Source organism: Drosophila miranda, chromosome 2, assembly GCF_003369915.1.
Source record: "Drosophila miranda strain MSH22 chromosome 2, D.miranda_PacBio2.1, whole genome shotgun sequence".
NCBI classification, from domain to species: domain Eukaryota; kingdom Metazoa; phylum Arthropoda; class Insecta; order Diptera; family Drosophilidae; genus Drosophila; species Drosophila miranda.
In genome coordinates this window covers 32,751,694-32,773,889 of record NC_046675.1, presented here as the reverse complement: position 1 = coordinate 32,773,889, position 22,196 = coordinate 32,751,694, and the positions used below count along the sequence as shown (strand labels likewise).

The 22,196-nt window shown below is 41.8% G+C and overlaps 2 protein-coding genes across 5 annotated transcripts in view; one reads left to right on the top strand and one right to left on the bottom strand.

Moving 5' to 3' along the window:
• Nucleotides 1-216: 216 nt before the first annotated feature.
• LOC108156613 lies at nt 217-1,503 on the bottom strand. Its single transcript, XM_017288168.2, has 3 exons — nt 1,122-1,503; nt 480-1,068; nt 217-424 (listed from the first exon to the last, which is right to left on the bottom strand). Exons 1-3 carry the CDS (start codon nt 1,193-1,195, stop codon nt 266-268), a joined length of 822 nt encoding a protein of 273 aa, XP_017143657.1. The 5' UTR covers nt 1,196-1,503; the 3' UTR covers nt 217-265.
• Nucleotides 1,504-5,307: 3,804 nt separating this feature from the next.
• Nucleotides 5,308-22,196, top strand: part of LOC108156610 (serine-rich adhesin for platelets) — a 45,835-nt gene continuing 28,946 nt past the window's right edge. For all 4 annotated transcript variants that reach the window (XM_033388425.1, XM_017288156.2, XM_033388426.1 and 1 more), the window contains exons 1-2: nt 5,308-5,802; nt 12,166-13,426. In XM_033388425.1, coding sequence (XP_033244316.1) covers nt 12,628-13,426 — 799 coding nt within the window. In that variant the 5' untranslated portion in view covers nt 5,308-5,802; nt 12,166-12,627. The remainder of the gene's footprint in view (nt 5,803-12,165; nt 13,427-22,196) is intronic.

The window sequence follows — 22,196 nt, the reverse complement described above, 5'->3', positions numbered from 1 at the left end:
AAGGGGGGAAAGGAGGCGCCAGAATGCGTCCAAGAACTGACTCATGGTATCATCTCTCTGTCTGTCTGGTGGAAAGCAGTAACCAAAGAGCTTGAAGCACCTGCCAACGGGTTCGCTCGTTTGGTGCTGGTGATACCATCTATCAGTTGCACTTTTCTTTACGATCATTGCTGCAACACCTGGGGGCGTGAGGCGTTCAGTAAATTCAAATCAAAGTAGAGCCACTTCTGATGGGATTTATTGGGGAATAAACATCCATAAAGTTCTAAAAACTATTGCTCTCTGGGAGTTCCTCCAGGCGGAGCAAATACTCGATGAGGGCACTGTTCACAGCGGGTATCAGTTCATTGATATCGAGCAAATCCATGGCGGGTGACAGGTCAGGATAGGCATCCGAGATGACAGTATACGCCGCTTTGTAGATCTAAAAGCAGGAAGGGGTTTGCTCATCCAATTAGGGGAATATTTTATAGGCTTACCTTGCGGCACTTGTTTACAAAATTACGTATATAAACCATGACCTCTGCTTCCGGCTCACTCTCCTCTCTCTCCGGCGGAGAAAGCCGGCGAGAGAGAAAGTCCAGACTCGATTCCATGCTCAATGCCGGAAGATCGGGGGAGTATCGGCTCCACCAGCTGGCGCACTGTATCCCAATCACCTCGCGGGCATTCTCCACCAGGGTGCGCCGCCGGAGCAGCCGCAATCTCTTTCGCTGGTACTGGACCTGGTCCAGAGCGGCGGTCAGACCCGGCAGACAGTCGTGCAGCTCGAAGCGGGAGTCGGCGGGCGTCAGCGTTGGCTGGATGTTGGCCTCGCAGTGCTGGCTACTGGGGTGCTGCTGCAGAATGTAGTCCGTGGAGGCCTCGAACTCGGAGAGCGATAGTGCGGAGCAGCTGGTAATGGAGTTGGTTTCCGAGCGATATCCCCGGAAGACCCGCTGAGCGACACTCCAGTCGGCTCCGCCGCTACAACGATGGCTGCGATAATGCACCTTCGATCGGTGCTTTTTGCGACCACGTTGGCTGTGTATCTTTGAAGGTTTGTGGGGCTTTATGGGCCTGGTAGTGCTACGAAAAAGGATATGATTGAAATATCCTAAAGGGAGGACAGCATTTCGTACCTTTTACCAGAAAAGCAGCCTCGGATTCCATCGTAGATGCTCACCACAGCCAAGGCCATTTCGAGAGTGGCCATTTTTTTGTGGCAAAAAAACTAATAATTTGTACTTGTCAAAACTCAGCGCTTGCTCTGATCCGCCGGATTCTGTGTGGGTTTCCCGGCAAATGCCAGCCCAAAAGTCTCGCAGTTGAAACCAAATTAAAGCCAATAACGGTAAGCAAAGCGGCAATAGCAGTCACCATAATAGTCACAAGGAAGCCGAACATTGCGGTTCATCCTGACTGAAAATTTTGCTATTCATTTTCCCAATAAAACAAAGAAAAATTTTGAAATGCTAGAGCATTTTGATTTATATCTGAGTTCCGACAGATCTCAGTCGGCGCAAACTCAAGGCCCACTGGGACACACATGTAATTTATGGCTCACATAATTAGCATTGCATTCGACGAGTATATCAAAATATTTACGTATCAATTATTATGATTAGAGCGGACTGCCACTGCCGCTGCCACAGAGACTACTTCCAGCATAATCGATCACTCAGTTGGCGGCTTTCTCATTACCGATATAGATAGAGATAAAGATAGAGCGGGAGATATAGATACAGATACGAATGGTTAATACTGATCTTAAGTTAAATCTAATCCGATTGGAGCGCCAAGCGACCTGCTGGCGACAGCAACATTTCACTTTTGATTATTATTTGCATTTGCTTTAACCCCTTGGGATAGATCTACATATTTTCTTGAGTAATTTATTAACATCCAGACTTACATCTAATACAAAGTTGAGGGACAAATCTAGGAGGGAGCGCTTATAGGGATATTATATAGAAGATTAGGTGAAGATTAGGGGACTACACACTCGTTTCGCTCGTGTACCAACCCCCGGCTCACACGCTTCCCTTGCTCTCGCCGTTATGAGACAAGAGAGAGATATTTTTAAGGGGTTGTAAGAGTGAGATCCACCCTATGACTATTATTTTTAGTGATTCTTTAATGATATTTAAAGATATATAAATGAACAGGTTATAGATTCTAAAACCTACTACTAATAAGTCCCACTAGAAGAGAGCTAGTGCTGGAGGAAGCGAAAAACGAAATTTTGTATGCTTTTTATACACAAAATCGTAGTATCTACGGCTACAAACCAAGAATTATATGAAATTTTTAGGGGAATTTTACAAGTATTCCACTCCCGCTAAAGGGTTAACGTGTTTTCTTGTGGCCAAAGACAACAACTTGTTGCTGGTCGCTTGGCTAAAGACAAAAGACAGGCCACTAGATCGGCTCCAGATTGGTATTTAATTGATTCGAAATGATTCGATTTGAATTGAGTTGAGCTGTCTGACGGCTGGCTGCATGTTCGTCGCCATTTGTTGACAGCCCGACTATTACAATTTTATTAACATAAATTACTATACTGGCCACAGATACAGATACTTTGCGTATCTGAGAGTATCGCTGATGGAAGCCTAATGGCTGCTAATGCATTTCCGATACTCCCATGCACTCTATCACTCTATTGATCATCAATTGATGGAAGATCTCCCAGTCGAAAAAAATAAGAAATCAGATAGTTTTTGCTACCAATAAACCAATGGAAAATCATGTCCGCTGACAGAAGACATGACAATGTATTTTGTAATTGAATACGCGACGCGAATGGAACAATTGCAAGCGCGCAGATAGCGATCGACTAGATACATTTCTGTAGACAAGGAAAAGCCGCCAACCTTGGAGCTGGAGCGCGTTTTTAAACGCCCGAGAAACGCGCGCACACACACGCAATGTGTAAAAAACAGGGGGATCAGGATAGGGGAATGCGGGGCAGCTGCCTCACTTATTTCATATATATTTAAATGCTGTGGCAAACACCTCTGTCTCTCTCTCTCGGTGGGTGCATCACTTGCCACATTTTCGGTTTCGGTTTCGGCTTCGGTTTCGTTTCGGCTACGGTTTTTAATTAATTAATCTAACATCTTGCGGAGGCCAGAGGAGGAGCGACAGTTGCAGTTTACATGGAAAAAGGGTCAAAGGTCTACTCTCCTCGTGCTCCTTGTCGTTAAGGCGACTACATTAGGCTGGAACACTCAAACTCCCGGGTTAATTAAGTCATTAGCCCGAAAATGTCCTACCGCACAGCCGCCGCCTGCTCCTCCTTAATTAATCATTTTAATTGTCTGGCTGCACTCTGAAGGATAATCGAGTGGAGTCAAGACTGCGGGGGAGCCAGCAGCACGCACAGCCTGTGTCGTAGGTTATTTATAGGGTCACTCGGCGGGGAGGGAACACAGTGAAAGGCCAAGGGCATGGCACACGGACATTTGGCATGTGCTCGCTCGAAGGCGAGAAATTCCTGGGCCACAAAATGTTGTCGTTCAAACTTAATTGAGTTAATTGTTTGGGGGCCATAGACCCACTTTCGGTGGGAGAAACACTTAAGAAAAGTTGGGAGAAAGAAATTTAAAGTTTACACGAGGGGATAGTGCTCTTTAATGGAATTTAAAGACTTAGTTTATTTATTTAAGGGGTAGCCTTAGTTAGCTTAAGGGCTGCAGCCTTTTAAGGTTTCCAAAGCAACAGGAAAACCCCTTCAAACCTTCAAAAACCCCTGGTATTTTCCATAGAATTCCAACAAAGAGAGTTCCCAAGATCGTTTGTCTTCCGCCTTATCGCTAGATAGGGGTCTGACGCAGTCATCAGCCGTGACGTGGTCTACCCCGAAATATGTTTGCCATTTGTATCTAGTAGATCTAGTATATTTTGCACCAAACAGTGGGTGTCGGGCCCCATGTGATGGGGGCATTCGGTGTAGATAAGATATGTATTCGTGAAAGAATTTCTTGCTCAGAATAGAACCGATTATATTATGCATTTGACAGCAGGTGTTTCTTAAGACTTATACCTATTCTATGATGCAGAAATTAGTCCAATAACTGGTAAAAGGCTGATTGCTTATCAGTATCATATTCTGACTGTTCCAATGACGCCAAATTGGAACCTGACTCATTAGCGATTTCCCCAAAGCCCCAAAAAACAATGCAGGTCGGTTTTTTTTGTTTTTGGGTTCTGTTTGCGAGCTGCACTTTGGGCTGAGCTGTTCGTTAGGTTATTTGGTGAAAATCGTGCAAATCAACGCTCTCTGGCGAAATACGTAGCTGGTTGGAGGGGTCTACGCGCCAAAAAGCACAAACGCCAACCCAACACAGGCCCAATTCCGACCCAAAGTCAAGCAATCGACGACGACTGCAATCGCACCTCACACTCATATTGTCAGAGGGAAATGGCACGTGACAGGGGGATCCATTCGTTGAACTACTCGTAAAAATTTCGCCTGGTAACAGGGGATGTTGTCTCCACTAGAGGGGTTCTAGGTGAGTTTTTAGTTGGTTTACGGATGGCTTCTGATTAAGGGACTTAAGAACAGTGACTTAAGAGTGGTTTCGGAAAGGTTTTTAAATGCTTGCTGGATAGAGGGTTTTTAATGGGGTTTACCGTAAATTTAGGAAGGTTTCTAGAAGGTTTTCCATTGTTTAAATATGGTTTTAAGTAGAGTTATAGAATGGTATTAATGATATTTATAACTGCTGTCTAGTTTCGGGCTAGAGAATAAACGGGTCTCGGTTGATTTCAGAAATGTTTCTACTCCATTAACATATGTGATTAATCAGAAAAGTGAATCATTTGAAAACAAAACCTTTCATGTCACGCAAAAACCAATGAAAGAACTCCCCTCGAAAAAAGAAATCCCTAAAACCCATTGACCAGCATTTAGCATCTTCATGAAAAGTATGTAGACGGACGCTCGATCATTCTAAATGGCGGATGAGTTGAGTAAAGACGTGCTCGGAAAAGTAAACCATCTAAATCTATTTCACTCTTACATCTGGTACCTGATTCTGATTCGCCCTAAAAATCAAGAGGCGATGGATGTGTTGCCAACAAGGAAGAACTATCAGAGGCCTACGGGCCAACGAAGGAACCACCGAAATCTCGTCCATCCACCCACCCACTACTCTCACTACTGGCCTCTCTCCACCTTTCTCTCTCTGTGGTCGTCGTCTCTTTCCGGTTCGCTCGCTCGGGGAGCACGCACGAAGCGCCGAAGCAGATACGAAGGCGGCAGCAGCAGCACAGGCACATCACAGTGGGAATACGTACTGTGGAATAAATACGGTGGAATATACGATTCAGTCTCTGACTAGCGCCGGCCGAAGCGGCAACAAAAATACAATAAGCGGAGGGTTCCGCAGTCGCAGTAGCACTCGAAATCGCCCGAAAAAATTACCGCAGCATTCGAATATTTTTTCGAATATTTGCCCATCGATCTTTAGCAACGGCGTGTTCGCGTGTCCGCGTCTTCCGGTTTTCCTCATTTTCGTGAAAATTGTGTGGTATCCGGGAAGAGGCAAAACACTGAAACCCCCCCCCCAAGTTTTGGAGTAAAAAAAGGCAATAGAAAATATTGAAAAATATCCAAGTGTTGTGTGCCTCTCGAAAATGAGAAAATTGAAAGATTGCAAGAAAATGTTGAATTGTTGCTGGAATAAGTAAATTCTTGCAAATTGTTTAAAGTGTGCAAAGTGCAAGAGAAACCAACCAAGAAACCAACGCGTTAAAAATAAAGAATCGTAAAACTCACAAAAAACACAAAAATAAGAGAAATAAACATAAAAAAAGGTGCGTAAAAATAAATGGCTCAAAATGCTGTTACATAAGTATTTTTTTTTTTTCTTTTGCCTAGAAAAATGTTTGGAAATATTTGTGAAAATATTGCCAAATATTTTACGTATTTGTACAACAAATGACTTTTGAGTTCTCAGTGTCGTTTTGGTTTAAAAAAATAATTAATATTCACTGGTGGGGGTTCTATATATTTCTATATCTTTTTAGATAAAACGAATAAATAGTGCAAGTTCCCTGACTTTCTTTCTTTGAAATAATTTTTGTACGATTTGGCAGCGAGCCGAGGAATAAGTGTATTTCAATGAACCATCCGCCTGCCAGGGAAAGTAATTAAATAATAACTTATGCAAATATGAAATAAGTCCATCTCAAAAACCAACAAACAAATGGCCGATATGCCCGAAGAGGAAATTGGCAGAAAAACAAATTTTTCTATTAGCCGGCTGCTAATTGGCACGAATTAGATCTGTATATTATTTTTGTATGTATTTTTAATTATATTTCAACACCTTCGGAAACAACTCCGGTATCAGTGATATCTTAATCCGAAAGCACTCAAAATAAATCTAATTTATAGAGTGCCTGCAACTAAGTAGTTTTCCTCAGGAAAATCAACAAAAACAGCAAAATATTTTTGTGTGTGCAAAAAAACGACCTTTGCCAAGTACCCCCTTCACAAATTTATATAAATTATTTATAGGAGATGCGTATCTGTATCGCTGTATCTCTGGCAGTGCGTATCTCGTATCTGCAAACGCACGCAGGCGCTTTTTAATCTCATTTGGCAATACTTTTATTTCACTTTTTCTCCTCTCTTTTCTTTTTCTGCGCGTGCAGTTTTTTGTCCTATAAATTGACTGCCTGCCGGCGCTGACTGTTATCTAACACCGAGTGGCATTATCTAAGCTGTATCTTTGTGTGTGTGCCTGTGCGAATTTGCGTTATGGCACGCATGTGTGTGCGTTGGGTTCAACAACTGCTAATCACATGCCGGGGGGATCATAGTTTGGACAGCCACAAAACGGGCGGAAGAGAGAGAGGGGTGCAAATATTCTATAAAAATGAATGAATTGTGGGGCAAGAGCAGGTGATATCTGCAGTTAATTAATGAGTCGTCTTCATCGAGTGCTTAAATCAGTTTAAAGTGGGTTGTTTATGGGAAGCTATATATTTTTTGCTTTGTAGATTTTCTAATGATTTATTCGGAATTAATATACATCTCTGAATGTCTTACGTATGGGCACCCTTTCCCCTACGACACACTTTCATTAATTAAAAAAAAAAAACTTCCACCAAGGGCACACACAAAAAAGTAAAGGAAAAAGAAAGAAGGCAAGTGAGTGATTAAATATTTTAGTACACCCCACAAATTATTCGGACTACGTCAATGGGTGATCCACTAAGTGAAAAGTCAAACAATAAAATGCTAGCCCATAAATAATTATGGCTGCCTCGCACAACAAAAACTAGCTTGGAAAATATTTAACAAAATTGTATTGTAATTGAAATTGAAATTAAATTCAGTTTTGGGCCATCCCGAGAGACTGTCGTGCTTGCCGCTTGATTTGATGGCCAATCCAATCATCAAAAATATATGTCTATTCGGACTGGTCGCAGTTCCATTCAGTGTTCAGCCTCAGTTCTGGATGGACGGTGCGTTTTGTTGGGTAACATTTCGCTTTGGTGCCTTTTGTGGCCTCTGTGACACATTTACTCGCCTCAAATTGGGGCTTGATTGATGGTTTCGGTGGAGGCAAACGATCGCCAGTCGCTAGATAAAGGCTTATCGCACGCAAAAAATAATCATTTCAGTTTACGAGTACTGTGGCCAGTGTGTAAATAGTTTTGGCATGGAATGTGCCAAAAGAAAAAACTACCGAAAAACAACAGAAGAAAAAACCATAGAAAAATGCGGGAAAACTCGGTAAAAAAATGCAGCGTTTGTTTTAATGAAGCGTGAACACTAGACCACATAATGTGCGGCATACATTTAGCGGCGACACACAGCAGACACACACGCATATGGCCACAAATTTAGGTACACCCCTCAGGTTAAAAAAAACAACAAAAAACCCGAAAAAAACGACAAAATCGTCGCGTATTTTCTTTATGTTTTTCTTTTTTTGGTGCTTCTTTTTTGTTGCTGTTTGACGCATTTTAAAAATATCCTAGACGCAATTGCTGTTGTAGTTTTTGTTGCTGTTTCGTCTGTCATATTACTAATACGACGCGTTGTCTTTGAATTTTTGGTTGCCTCTTTTTTTGGCTTTTAGATTTGTTTTTTTTTTTGCCTTTTTTTTGTTTTAATTTTCGCACGTAAAGTGCGTGACTTTTAATTAGAGTGCAATAAATGTGCGAAAATGTGTGGGAGATGAGTCTGCTAATGGCAGATACATATGTACATTAGAGTGAACCATGGAGATACATGTGTGCTGGGAAATTGTATCGTAGATACTCTGGTTGATGGTTTTATCGCGTGGTTTTTGATGTTTTGAAAGTAATAAATGTCTAGAAATAGAGGGAGTTACTAAAGATACTTTTTTAGATACAAATTTTGAGGTTTTGTTGATGATGTTCTAGGCAATGAAAGAACTACTTTTGTATAAATTTTAAAGATAATTTTCCCCAAAATTTATGTATTTTTTTTGTGGATTTTTAAACATTTTTTAAGTACAAACTATAGATATTTTTCGAAAGCATTTATATGTGTTGATTCATCATTCGAGAAATCATTGAATCGATCTTGTATCTAACAATAGCCAAAGAAACTCGTACTTTGCCAGCGCGGAGATTCGTCTTCTCTTCTTGATTGCTGCGTGCAAATCGCTTGTATCTTCGAGATACATTTTCTGCTGTTGTTGTTTTGTTTTTTTGTCAATATCTCTCAGGCGACCGATATTTGCTTTGTTGTTTAGCATCCATCGCATGTGATTGAATGTCTTTCTCATTGTGTATCGGTGTATCTGTGCATCTGCAAGTGTGTGTACCTCTGGCTGTCTCGTGCACTAAATATTTAAAATAGCTGCATCTTGAGAGGAGATTTCTTTAGCTACCGTGGCAGCAACCCAATTGCTTCCGGTTCAAATCGATTACACAAAAGCGCCTGCCTTTTGTTCCTGGCCCTCGCGGCATCAGTGCTTTCCCCACGAGAGATGTATCTAGCTCCTGCTCAAGTATCTTATGCTTTGGTTTTTCATACAAATGAAGTGCACCATCGATTAGTGCATTCGGTTCGGGGCTGCCGTTTGTTTGAGTTATGTTTCGGTATCTTTTTCATTTCCACATTTTCCACAAACACACACAGAGCTCTCTCTGTTTTTCTTAAGAAAATAAATTGTTTTGTAAACACGTGAGTCGTCGTGAAGTGGGGAATAGAAACGGGGGGAGAATGCATTTCACAGACACAGAGATACATTCATCTATAGGTCCATAAGCCAGTTGTCAGTGCAATGCCACCGCACATCAATCGTTGGCCAAGTATTCCATATTTTTCACATACGAATAGAGTATATATTCCCCGCCAGAAAACAAGTATATTTATTCTCGTTCAATCTTGTGACAAGTGTCAACAAGAGCAGCCCAAAGAGCGTCATACGGAATGTATCTTCCACCTATAGAAATGTGTATCTTTAACTTGTATCTTTCGCTTTCTGTTTGGCATTGAAATGTTTTTCGTATTACCCCATCTGTTTATTATTACAACACAACTTTGTTACGGTTTACACACCCCCTCCCCCCACCCCCTTCGAAGAGTTGAACTTTTGGCAAAAAAATCAGAAGAAATCATCGCCACTGAAACGCCTTAAATTTAATCAAAATTCAAAACCTTCACCTTCGAACCAAAAACGGGTTTACATTTAATTTGCGATTGTTAGAAAAAATACTATATAGATACAGTATTTATGCTAATGTTTATATTTATTTTATTAGTCTATCAACATCTGTATTTGTTATAACAAACAAAAAAAAAAACCAAATAAAAGCTTAAATAAAATCACATAAAAATTAACATTTTTCAGGCCATGTAATAAATGTCCGGAGAGCGTGTTTCCCGCTTTTGTTTTATGTTTTTTTTTTGTTTTTTGTTGTAACGTAACCAAGCGGTTGACGAGAACTAATTAAGTTGCGCAGCCCCCAGGCTTAGATTTATCGCCGCCATCCCATAGATACTTTCCCAAAAGAGATACCCAGACCTATCCTACCCTGCCGCATCTGTCTGCGACTGTCAGACGCATAAATTTGGCACTAAAAACAAAAAAAAAAAAAAAAAAAAAAACTAAAACGAAATTTGCTAATCAGTTTGTCGGGCAGCAGTTCAATGACTAGACCCATCCCTACCCCCTTTGAGCTGGTGTTTGTCGCTGCCTCAGATAGAGATACTTGTACTACGGCTAATTTGAATTTATGTTTATGTTGGGGGCTATGATTTTTTTGGGTGACTTGTTGTCAAGCCACGAAGATGATTTTCGTTTCATTTATCAAATGGAATGCCGTTCAGTGCAGACAGTGGGATGGATACAGCTGAATAGTGATGGAAAAATACGTATTAAATACTATATCGAAGTGGAAAGCAAAAAATTATATTTTTGGTTGAGAAAATAAGTCAAAATTGTACTGGAAAATTATAGAAAAATTCTAAGCCCCTCTCAGCAGCTCTCGGTTGGAATCCTCATTCTTCTACCACTGTGGCACACATTTTTTATTATAAAATTAATTCATTCGCTGACCAAAGATGCCGCCACACTTCTCGGGTCCATTCATTATAAAGCTTTTTCCTTCGAGGCTTTGAATGTCGCAGTTTTCTGTGTGACTTGGACATTAATTTGATTAGGGGCCTGTGCCTGTGTGTTTGCCACTTAAAAATAGGTTAAGTGAATATCCAGTTTTATAACGGATGCGCAGACGAATCACTAGTTAAATGATTTTGCCGTCTATTATATGGAGCCCCCAGGAGCGGCCAGAGACTTTCGCTTTCTCGGACATCGGCCAGCAATCACTGTAATTATGGAACTCCTCAGACCTTTTTCATTAATTTTTACGATGATGTTGATCATAATTTGTTGTATTGCGGCGGGCGACAGACAGATGGATCCGATCCATCCGATGTGGGGGCAGATGGGGCTGTCGTAAAAGCCAAAAAGATACAAAAAATGTGTATTTGTATGCTGCCACCCAAAGGTGTGATTTTTATACGTCTATCTAGGGATTTGGCTTATTTCCATCTTGGGTTTTATTTTTATATCTTTTTTGTCTTTTTTTGGGAGTCTTTTAATGTCTGCTGTCGCTTCTGTTGGATGTGGTGGCTGTGGCCTGGCCCTTCCCCTTCCTCTTACCAGAATTTAACATAAATTCTGCTGCTGCTGCTGCTGCTGGCATAAACAATGTCTTGAGAACCGGCCAAAATGTGTGCCAAGCCCCGTACAAACATATGTACCTCTGTTACTGGGTGAAAGGAACGGAAGGAAAGCCTTTCTTCTGCAAATTGTTGTTATAAAATATTTATTTAAATTTTTGTGATTTATTCTGGAGATTTATGCCCTGTTTTTACGACTGTCAACAGTTTGGCGCGTTTTGCGGGCGTTTTAAAACGCGTGCTGGGTATCTGTAACGCAAAGGGCCATTGCATAACTCGTCGGACAGTAAGGACATGCAAGCAATTAACATTTTCTATTATGAGTGGTGTCTGATTTGTTGTTCCTGTTGCATGTTGCACTTAAATGTTGCATAGGAAAACGAAGCGGCGCGTAGGTTTGCTGAACACGTGCCAAAAAGGCGGGCAGCCGAGCCGCCGAGCCGCCGGGAGTCTAAGTGCAGTGGCAAACGTCACTCAGTCGCGCAATCGTATCTCTCAGATACATAGATACACACGCTTCTGCCGTGCTGCAGTTAGTGCGTGATTATTTTCAAATTCGACACAGTTTTTGCTGCTGCGAATTTGTATTTATTTTTAAACAATTTGCCTGTCGACGACAATCGTGTGAGATTTCCCTCTCGTTTTTGCTGTTTTTGGGTGAAAGTGTTTTTCCTTTGCGTAACTGCGGCTCCGCTCCCTTTGGGCAGCTGTATCTTTATGTAACTTCTTGATGAGATGAGATACAATTGTATCTGACCAAAAATAAACTGTGCCAGTTCTATGTGAAGACTCTCGCCAATCTGTTGGGGTCTCTATATATATGCAGATCGGACGGACACACTAATTAAAATGTCAAAAATGGCATTAGAAACGCTTAAGTGTAGAATTTACGATCATATACCTTAATCCACTCGATGGAGAGCCAAAGGAATGGCCATTAATTATTGCCTGGGACATTGAATGCCAGTAATCGAATATGTATATCTTTTTTTGTCTCTTTGCAGGGCAGGAAGCGATGTCAATTGCTTCTGGCATGACACGAAAGTCATTGAAGATGATAAGATGCATTATCAGCGGGGAAGACGAAGATGAAGATCCGCAATTGAAAAGTGTTCAACGCGTCTACGATATGATAACCTAATTTCCATTGAAAATCGTTTAAACACAGAGAGAGACTCCACGAAAAAAAAAACACCCAAAAAAAGAAGAGAAAAAAAAAAACGAAACCAAAACGAAAGTAAAAAGTAAAAAGATTTCTTTAAACGAAGGGGCGTTCGGTTCATATGTTTCAACAATATTCAAGGGCGTGGCGCCCAAGCAAACTATAAACATATCCACAGAGAGCAAGAGAGAGATCCACAAACGAGAGGTAAAACAACGATATTTCATATACACATTGGTGTGGTGTGGAGCGGAGCAGCAGCTGGAAAAGACTCTTGTGAAATTCCCCTAAGTTGTGATCTTTGATGCGAATAAACCTGCGCTTGGACTGGAGGGCCCTGGCGCTGCTGGGCGCCCTCCTTTCGTGTATCATTGCCTGGCAGGGCTGCTTGGTATTTGCGATGCCGATGGCTCTAACAACGATATTGAACCAACAAACAATCAACACTAACAATAGCAGCCATTTAAATAGTACTCGGTTTAGTAATAGTAATTATCTACAAAGTGATCATAGTCGTAATCAATTAGTGAGTGTAATAAATCAATCAACAAATCAAAGTATTAATGCTGAATTTAATCAGAGTTTAACAACCATGCAACAACCAACTGCCATACAAACAACAACAACAACAGAAGAAACAACAACAACAACAACAGTAGAAACCACATCACAATCCTATGATCAGGATCAGGATGATGGTCAGGTGGAGGAGCCTTTGGGATTTGTCATCTCTGCGGGGGCTCCCAGCGAACATCTGGCGGTGCTATCGCGCACCGAAAGGAGCATCAGACATCTGCAGAAAAAGCATCATCATAATCCGCATCAACAGCAGTCCCCATCAACGGCTGATAATAATAATAATAACAATTTCATTGGTTCGAAATCGAAAAGACTGAATAACTCTAGAAGTAATCTAAACATAAATAGCAGTAGCAGTAACAATAGTCCCATCAACAATCTGGATCGTAACGAACGCTCCACAGTGCCCCAATCGCATCTGGCCTGGACCTCCCGCAAGATCCAGTTGTACATCAAGAATCGCATCTTGCAACTCCTACGCGACGGCACTGTCAACGGCACCCAAGACGAGCAGAGTGAATACAGTGAGTACTGCCATATCTTCTACTTCTACTATCCTCAAAGTGTGAGATCACTCACTTGGTTATCTTTTTGAATGTTTTTAATTTGGTTTTGCTTCTTTTTGGTCTAAATAAACAACCAAATAAACTAATGCCTTATGGTTCATATGAAATATTTCGAATATCAGAAATAATACACGCCCACACAAGCCCACAAGCAGATACATATACATATATCTGTGTGTATCTGTGTGTGTTTCTATAGGTTGAAAGTTCTCATTAAAACGCTTCGGTGGAGGAGCGGAGAGGCCTGCGTAACACGCACCCAAAATCTGCCAAAAAAAAATCATAAGATGAACGAATGCCAGAGCTGAAGATTAAGACCAGAAGATGCCCTATAATAGAGGAATAGAAATGAACACAGGGGAGGGGTGGTTTTGGATTAATACTTGAAGGATTGCTATGATTATTGAAAGATAGACTGATGTATACTATAGAAACCATTCTATCAAAGAGTATCTATATATTCATGAAACTTTTTCTCAAATTCGAGGCTAAAACGGCAGTAAAATGTTATGGAGAAGATGATATTTCTTGATACAACCAAAGGCTGTTAAACTGATGCGATCGTAATGATTTTTGGCCATTAGGTAGATAATATCAATCCCTACCAATCTACCAAAAAAGAGCCATATATCTTTTAAATTCATATGTGTTACATGTAGCTAAAGTTAGTGCTGTGATCTCAACAAAAGTCTTCATACAAAAAAAGCATGAAGAAACATTCCTCAAACCCTACTCCCTTGTGTTACATACCCCACCCGGTAGCCCCATATACCCTCTAAAACCACAAATTACCTGCCTACAAAATGCTACATTTCCTACATAGTTTTTTTGTGCTTTTTTATGTTGAGGATCATTAAGTTAGACACTTGATTTGGCAATCTTTGTGTGCCTTGGACTACAGAGAGCACCCCCAAACGAATGGAGGAGCGCTTTGTATTATTTGGCATATAAATTCTTTAGTGGAGGCTAAAGGGCATAAATCTTTTGCTTTAATGAACCGCTCGGCCTGATTACCTCTCTCTGGGGAAATATGCGTATGACTCAGACCCCAAAGAGGTAGTATAGTGTTCTTTCCCCCCCTTTTGATGGTGATTGTGATCATGATTTGCATAACTTTTTGTAACCGAATTAATTTACTGCTTCATTTTCATTTACTCTTTTTTTTGGGGGCCAATTTGCAATCGCTGATAAGTAGCTTCCCCAAAAAAAAAAAAACCAAAAAACAAAAAACTTGTTGTACAACATTGAGACATCAGGAGGCGGACACCAGAGAGATGCCGACTAGATTGTGGCCGGATTTCGGTTTACTTGTCCCCAGAGTATCTTTCGCTTGTGGTGTATCTTTCAGGTGTTAATTTGATTTTGGACTCGATGAGACTGAAGTGCGATAAGATTGAAATTACTCTATAAAAGAGCTTTTTTATAAGAATGAATTTGAGTGAGCAAGATTTTTATAGTGCACTCTCACTCTTTTTATACCCGATACTCAAAATGAGTATTGGGGTATATTAGATTTGTGGTAAAAGTGGATGTGTGTAACGTCCAGAAGGAATCGTTTCCGACCCCATAAAGTATATATATTCTTGATCAGCATCAATAGCCGAGTCGATTGAGGCATGTCTGTCTGTCCGTCTGTCCGTCCGTCCGTCTGTCCGTCTGTCCGTCCGTCCGTCTGTCCGTCCCCTTCAGCGCCTAGTGCTCAAAGACTGTAAGAGCTAGAGCAACGATGTTTTGGATCCAGACTTCTGTGATATGTCACTGCTACAAAAATATTTCAAAACTTCGCCCCGCCCCCTTCCGCCCCCACAAAGGACGAAAATCTGTGGCATCCACATTTTTAAAGATACGATAAAACCAAAAAAGCAGAATCGTAGAAGATGACTATATGTTCTAGAGTGTAAAATCTCAACCAGATCGTATAATTATTATAGCCAGAATCAAGAAAACAATTTCATTCTTTCTCGCTCTGTCTCTCTCTAACACACAGGTTTCATGGTCGGTTTTGCCAATTGCAAAATGTGAGTTCAAGGATCTCAGAACCTATAAAAGCCAGAGAAACCAAATTTGGTATCCACACTCCTGTGATATCGGACCTTGACCGTTTCGTGTCCAAATTTCGCCACACCCCCTTCCGCCCCCGCAAAGGACGAAAATCTGGGGCATCCACAAATCTCAGAGACTATTAAGGCTAGAGTAACCAAATTTGGTATCCGCACTTCTGTTAGATCTCACTGTAAAACGTTTATCTCAGAATTTCGCCCCACCCCCTTCCGCCCCCACAAAGGACGAAAATCTGTTGCATCCACAATATTGCAGATTCGAGAAAACTAAAAACGCAGAATCATAGATAATGACCATATCTATCAGACTGCTGAATCTGGATCAGATCGGATCATTTTTATACCCAAAAGGAACAAATCAATTTGCACTGGCTACGCAGCGCCCGACGTCACGCTCAGACTGATTTTCTGTCTCTCTCGCACGCACTCTTTGTCGTGTCGTTTAGCGGCGTCTGCCGGAGGAGAGCCTTACTGACTTAGTATCGGGTATAAATGTAGAGTTGCGGCGTCCGCAGCAACTCACAACGTTCCCCCTCGTTTTTTTTGGGACAGCAAAGCCACCAAATCCGGAGGCAATTTGTGTTTATTAGTGGGTGAGTGAGGGCTTTATGACCTGTAAATTGTACAAAGTGCAACCAAAATCACGCTGGTGCCTATCAAGCTTCTGGTGGAGTGGCCTTGATAGGAGAAAGATTGCTTGTGATATGACATGCAAGAATCATGATACAATGATGATAAAACCTCAAGTGTGAGGAAAGAGTTTGGCGGGGAATTTCTTGGTAAAGAGTGGGGCTTAGTGGGTAAAGTGTTGGCATGAATTCGGAGTAAATCTTTGAGTAAATAGCTTAATGGAAAGGCAGCTAAATTAGTTAGCAGATAGAGACACCTGACTGTCAAAATAAAGCTGTCCAAGCTTTATAAAAATTACCGAATTAAATGCATTTTTCATGCCGTCAATTTTAACTTTCAGCAACCTCTTTTGCTCCAACTTTAAGCTTGTCTTTCAGCTCTTTAGCTCCCATTTATACCTCATATTTAGCTCCATCTTTAGCACCAGTTGGAGGCTCATCTTTTGCTCTACTTTGAGGCCCATCTTTTGCTCCAACTCTGAGATCATCTTTCAGCTCTTTCGCTCCAATTTATACCTCATATTTAGGTCCAGTTGGAGGCTCATCTTTTGCTCTACTGTGAGGATTTTGCTCCAACTCTGAGCTCATCTTTCAGCTTTTTACCTCCCATTGATACCTCATCCTTAGCTCCATCTTTAGCTCTACCTTGAGGCCTATCTTGAGTCATATGCAAGCCTCATGTTTAGCTCTACTTTGAGCCACATCCTCAAGCCCCCATGTGGCAGCCACATCTTCACAGCCCGATCTTCAGGCAGCCTCATCAACCAGTTGACCTCCAAAAGTCAGAGGGGTCTCAGACAGAGACAGAGGCTCAACGCCAGTTGCAGTGGCAGTTGCCACGAAAAATTGCTGAAGCGGCTAACGGTGCTGGAGTGGCAGCCCGAACCCGATCCCTTGGCTTGTTGCATGGGCCATGGGGCATGGGGCGTGCATATTTTCCTGATGATATATGGAGAGTACTCTCCCCCCAGACGGGGCACCAATTATGCGACTGATTTAGTGCGTGGTGCGATGCGATGCCACAGCGAGGTGTGAAGTTGAGTGAAGTCCAAAAGTGAGGCTTGCAAGATGCTAAAAGCTTCCGACACTCTTTTTTGATAACTTAATTTACGGCACGTCTTTCATAGCTGCATGCTGCACGCTGATGAAGTGGCTCGGAGAGAGAGACCCAAGCCCCGCATCGAACCCCAAGACATGTCTGGGTTTTACTTTCACTGTCACTCTCCGACGGCGAGGGTTAGGCGTGTTAATTGCCTTTTTAAATACTAGATCTTTCACATTATTATTTATAATCAATGGCGAGTCTTTGACTAAATTCCCTGTCCAAATATTTAATGTCTCTGCTGCCCCACAAAAGCTGTCTTTGTTTGGGGAAAGGAAAGCGAAGGCGCTCCAATTATATTTTGGCATCAAAAGAACTGTTCTCTCACATCAAAGGGGCTCTTTCTCAGCCCCAAAATGCTTGTAAATTGATGCCGAAAATTACATCAATGATAATCCCTGGAGATGATGATTAATAAACGAAAATTTCAACATGTTTAATTCCTCAGAGCATACTCTATTATATCACTATTCTCACATAATACAATAAATTAATTTTACACAAACATTTCCACGCTCTGGCTACGTCACAGATACAGATACAGATAGCTCTCGTGGTGCTAGGAGGTTGTTGGGTTGTGGTGGCCAGACGGCGGCGGCCAACAAATTTATTGTACAAATTTTTCAGGCAGCAGAGAAAATGTGGGAGCCAAGGCAAAGAGGGATCTGGTGATACTCTATAAAACATTGGATTGGGAAAGAGGAAGGTAGGAAGCTGCTTGAAAGTAGTCCATTCGGAAGACCGAAGAGCGCTGCTGCATGACGCGTAGTACTTTTAGCCGAGTCTTTTATCATTTATTGATCATCTAACATTATATATGACTTGATTCTAACGCATTTTGTGCTCTGACAAGCTCTGGTATGCTTTCTATCTTTTATCTGTTGTGTCTTTTATATCTCATGCAAAAGCTATCTTATCCAAGCATTCTACTATCTGTATCTCGCTCAATTCCCATTGAAATCCCCATAGACTCTTCACCAAACTATTTTGGAGCACATGTACAACATGGGGACACTTCCGTGTCCGTGTGTGGGTGGCGACAGACACTAAGAAGACAACACTTGACGGGCTATTGTCAGCGAGGTGGGGCTCATCATCAGTCAGGCAAATGGCAGAACTGGTGGTACGGCTGGTGTTGGGTGATTTATGCGCCAGGCAACATGGAGACGCAGACCCGCGAAAGTGTTTTGTTTCAGATAAGATTAGAGTCCGCATAGGAATAGTTCTCTAGAGAGAGAGAAAGAGTGGAAGAACGCAATATGTCAAATGGATTTGCCGCAGAGTGGATTCTTTTTTTTTTTTTTTTTTTTTTGGCGTGGGTTAGACGGTTGCTCTTTTCCGGCAGCAAAGAGACTTCTGTTCGGTTTCTTTATTTTTAGACAGGTGGCAATGAACTGTATTTAAATGTGCTATGTGCTGGGTGCTCTCTCTCTCTAGGCCAGGCCCCAAATGCCCCAACCAGCATTGACAGTAAAATGTTAAATTATGCGTAAGAAAAGAAAACGTTTTGGTAAACGGCCCCCGAAGTTGTTTATGATCGGGGCCCTCCTATATAAATTATAATGATTAATGACATTTTGCACGCAGATCTCTGCCACAATCTGCCGTGGCTGCCGTTGCCGTTGCCGTTGCTGCTGCTGCTGTGGTTATTGGCGTTGTTTTACAATCATTTTTACAAGCAATTCATTTTCACCAAAAACAAAAACAAAAAAACAGACGGCGATCGGCTGCCCAGTGGCACAGAAAACCAGAGACTGGAATGAGACATATATATCTGAAGGCTTTATACGGGGCGTATGTGGAATACGAGAGTGGAGTTTTGATGGCAGACTAAGGGAACATGGATCTGTAGCCCTTAATCGGATATATTCGATAGATTTTTAAAGATCTTTTACGAGTGCTTGCCTTCTTTCCACAAGGAAGCTGTTTATTCGTTCTTCAAAGAGTCTTTGAATCACTGAAAAGTTTAGTAGATATTCCAAAAATATATTCTAATATTTGTATGCACTTGTAGAGCTTCAAAAAGTGTGTCTTTAAAGGGATTAGTTCTGTACTATTTCTCAATATACTTTCCTCAAAAAAGATTATTTTTATGCCTTCCCTCAAGAACTTCCAATTCCAAACTATATTTAATTTTTTTTTATGCACTTATGGGCCTTCGAAAAGTATCTCTTATTGGGAGTTATTTCATCAGCTTTCCCAAGATTCTTTCTGGCTAAAAACTTCCAATATCTCTTCCCCACTTCACACTAAACACACCCAACTCCCTAGACTTTTCACGACCCACCCCACCCTGCTTTTCCGTCACAAATCAATCCAGCAAAAAGGCCAAACAACACACTTTCTTTACACACTCCCCGACATCCATATAATGCCACTTTACACACATCATTTACTCCCATTTTTTGTTCTGTTGTTTTGTGTTCGTTTCGTTTGCTTGATTTTTCGTTTCAATTGTAGGGTTCGCATGACGGCGTGATATTTTTACCATATATCTCTGGTCTATAGACAGTCCATACCGACACGTTCATGGTCATTTGAGTCGTAAATCTCTGTTGGGGCCTCCAGACACGCGTCTCCCATATTCGAACCTACAAAAATTTGGGTTACCATGGAAATTGGAAGAGTCTGAACAAAAAAGGCCTACATCGCACTGCAAGACAGGGAGAGAGGCCAAAACAAGTGCCAAACAGTCGAAAACATGGGGCCGGGCCACCTAAAAAAAACTCTCAAAAACTGGATCAATTTATTAAAGCATATTGCGTGGGCGATTTTTACACGATTTTCCCAATGGTAATTCCAACCGGATTTCGTGCAAATCAAGTGATTAATTCGCATTAGGACTGGTAGATACATATGTATCTTGCTCTTACAATCAAGCCTTAAGCCTCCTCCATAGAGGAGCCCCATTACAATGTTCGAGTCGCAATCATAAATATCATATCGTAAGGCAGGCATAGTACGGATGTTATCTCTGTTCCAAAACTGTGTCACCTACTCTACAATAAGTAGGTCTCTCTCTGTGAGCGCCCTGTTGCTTAGGGGGATTATAAATTAATTGCACTGTAATTGCCAATTGGCTGGGGAATCGTAAATCTAAAGAAAAGGCGCACACAATGCAACAGCAGGCGATAGCAAATTGATAAGAGAGTGGGTGGGAAAGCAGGTGAACCACCGCTGGAGGAGGTATGGGAATGTTTAGGGAATTTCTGTGGGAGATACTTTATCTATTGGTAACTAAAGAGTACTACAGAAACTGTGAAGAAAGGAGAAGGGAAAGGTATCTTTATCTACAGAGAGGGGAGTTCTCTTAGGAACCTATGATTCGGAGACTCAGTTTAGGAGTGTTTAGGGCATTTCTGTGGGAGATGCTAGATCTATTGGTGAGCAAAATGTACTTAAGAAACTTACAAGAAATGAGAGGGAAAATGTACCATTATCTACAGCCTTTTAAGTAAAGGCTTCCCTTAGTTCTTTCAAAGATAAAGAGGTCTAAGAGTTTCTCTGATAGTTTTCTCCTTCCCCAGGTATATTTATGATTTAAGAATGATTTCTTCATTCAAATTCTTGGCTCCCACCCCAAATGATTGTTTATTCAAGTCAAGAGAAGCAAATCTGTGCTCTTTCTGTGGTTAAAAGTGCCGAAAGATTATGATTGAAAGTGAAAGTGATGGACAAATCGTAAACCAAAAAGTTCTTTGATGGACCAGTCGATGATTAAGGCTTAACAAGCCCTCAAAGAAGCACTGCCATAGATACCTAAGTATCTCCTGGCCCCACCGAAGATATATGACCCTATTCGAGGCAATCAAAGTCTTAAAAGTGAGTTTGACGAGTGTCTGGTGGAATTATTTTTGTGTGCGCTGTGCGCCAGTCGAAAACAATTTATTAGCCACAATTTGTGGACTTGTAAATGACATATTAATGATCACAGTATTACAGCAGATCCCAGGCAAGAGGCAGGCCATAGCCATAGCCATAGCCCCACTTGCATACAAAAAAAAAAAACAAAATGTATTTCAATTTACAAGAGGCGTACGCGGTGGACTCGTATGTGGTATTTATGAATCCGGTTTGAAACGAAAGCCGCACACAGTCCAGCTCTCATGGCTCTTCTCCTGGGAGTACGTACTCCTTCTCTGATCAGAAATATATATATATTGTATGGCTGTTCGCACTTAATAGCTCAAGTTTACAGAGTCATCGACAAATTGCCAGGCTAATCTGTAGAGAGAGAGAGAGAGGGAGAGAGAGAGGTGCTCGTTCAATTTTTGCATGCCACAAGCGTGGGTCTGTCTCTCTCCTTAATATGCGCGACTATCCATGGCCATAAAAATGTGTGGCAGGGGGGGCGGGCAGCGAAGCGGGTTAAGTGCGTGTGCAATTTCCATAGATAAAAAGAGAGCGGGGAGCGTGGAGTGGCGGTGCGGGGGGCTTGCCTTTTTTTTCGGTGGAAAATATTTAACTCTAAAAATGACTTCCGTTGGAAAAGTGAAAAGCGGGCAGGAGGAGGGACTGCGACTGGGACTGGGACTAATGGGCTGGTACGATATCTTGCAGATACATTTCGTGGCTGGTGGGGCGGTGCGGCGGTGCCGCCTTGTGTCTTACAAGTAGGAAGTGAACACAATTGAGGTGATGACACACACAGCGGAGTGGAGAGAGGAGTCCCTCAGTGCGTGGCGATGCTATGCAGTGTATACAAAAAGAATTCTAACAGTGGCCTGGGGCATGGGGCACGGGGCACGGCCATTGACTCGTTGTACGTTCTTGCTGCTTTATTTAAACTAATTGACGCCAACGGGTTGCAAGGTGTGCGGGTGCCACATGGCAGCCAGCCCGAAGGTGCAATTGGAAAAGTGTCAATTGTTTGGCTGGAGAGTCCCAATTGATGAGCCCAGGCCCAGGCCCAGGCCCAGGCCCAGGCCCAGGCCCAG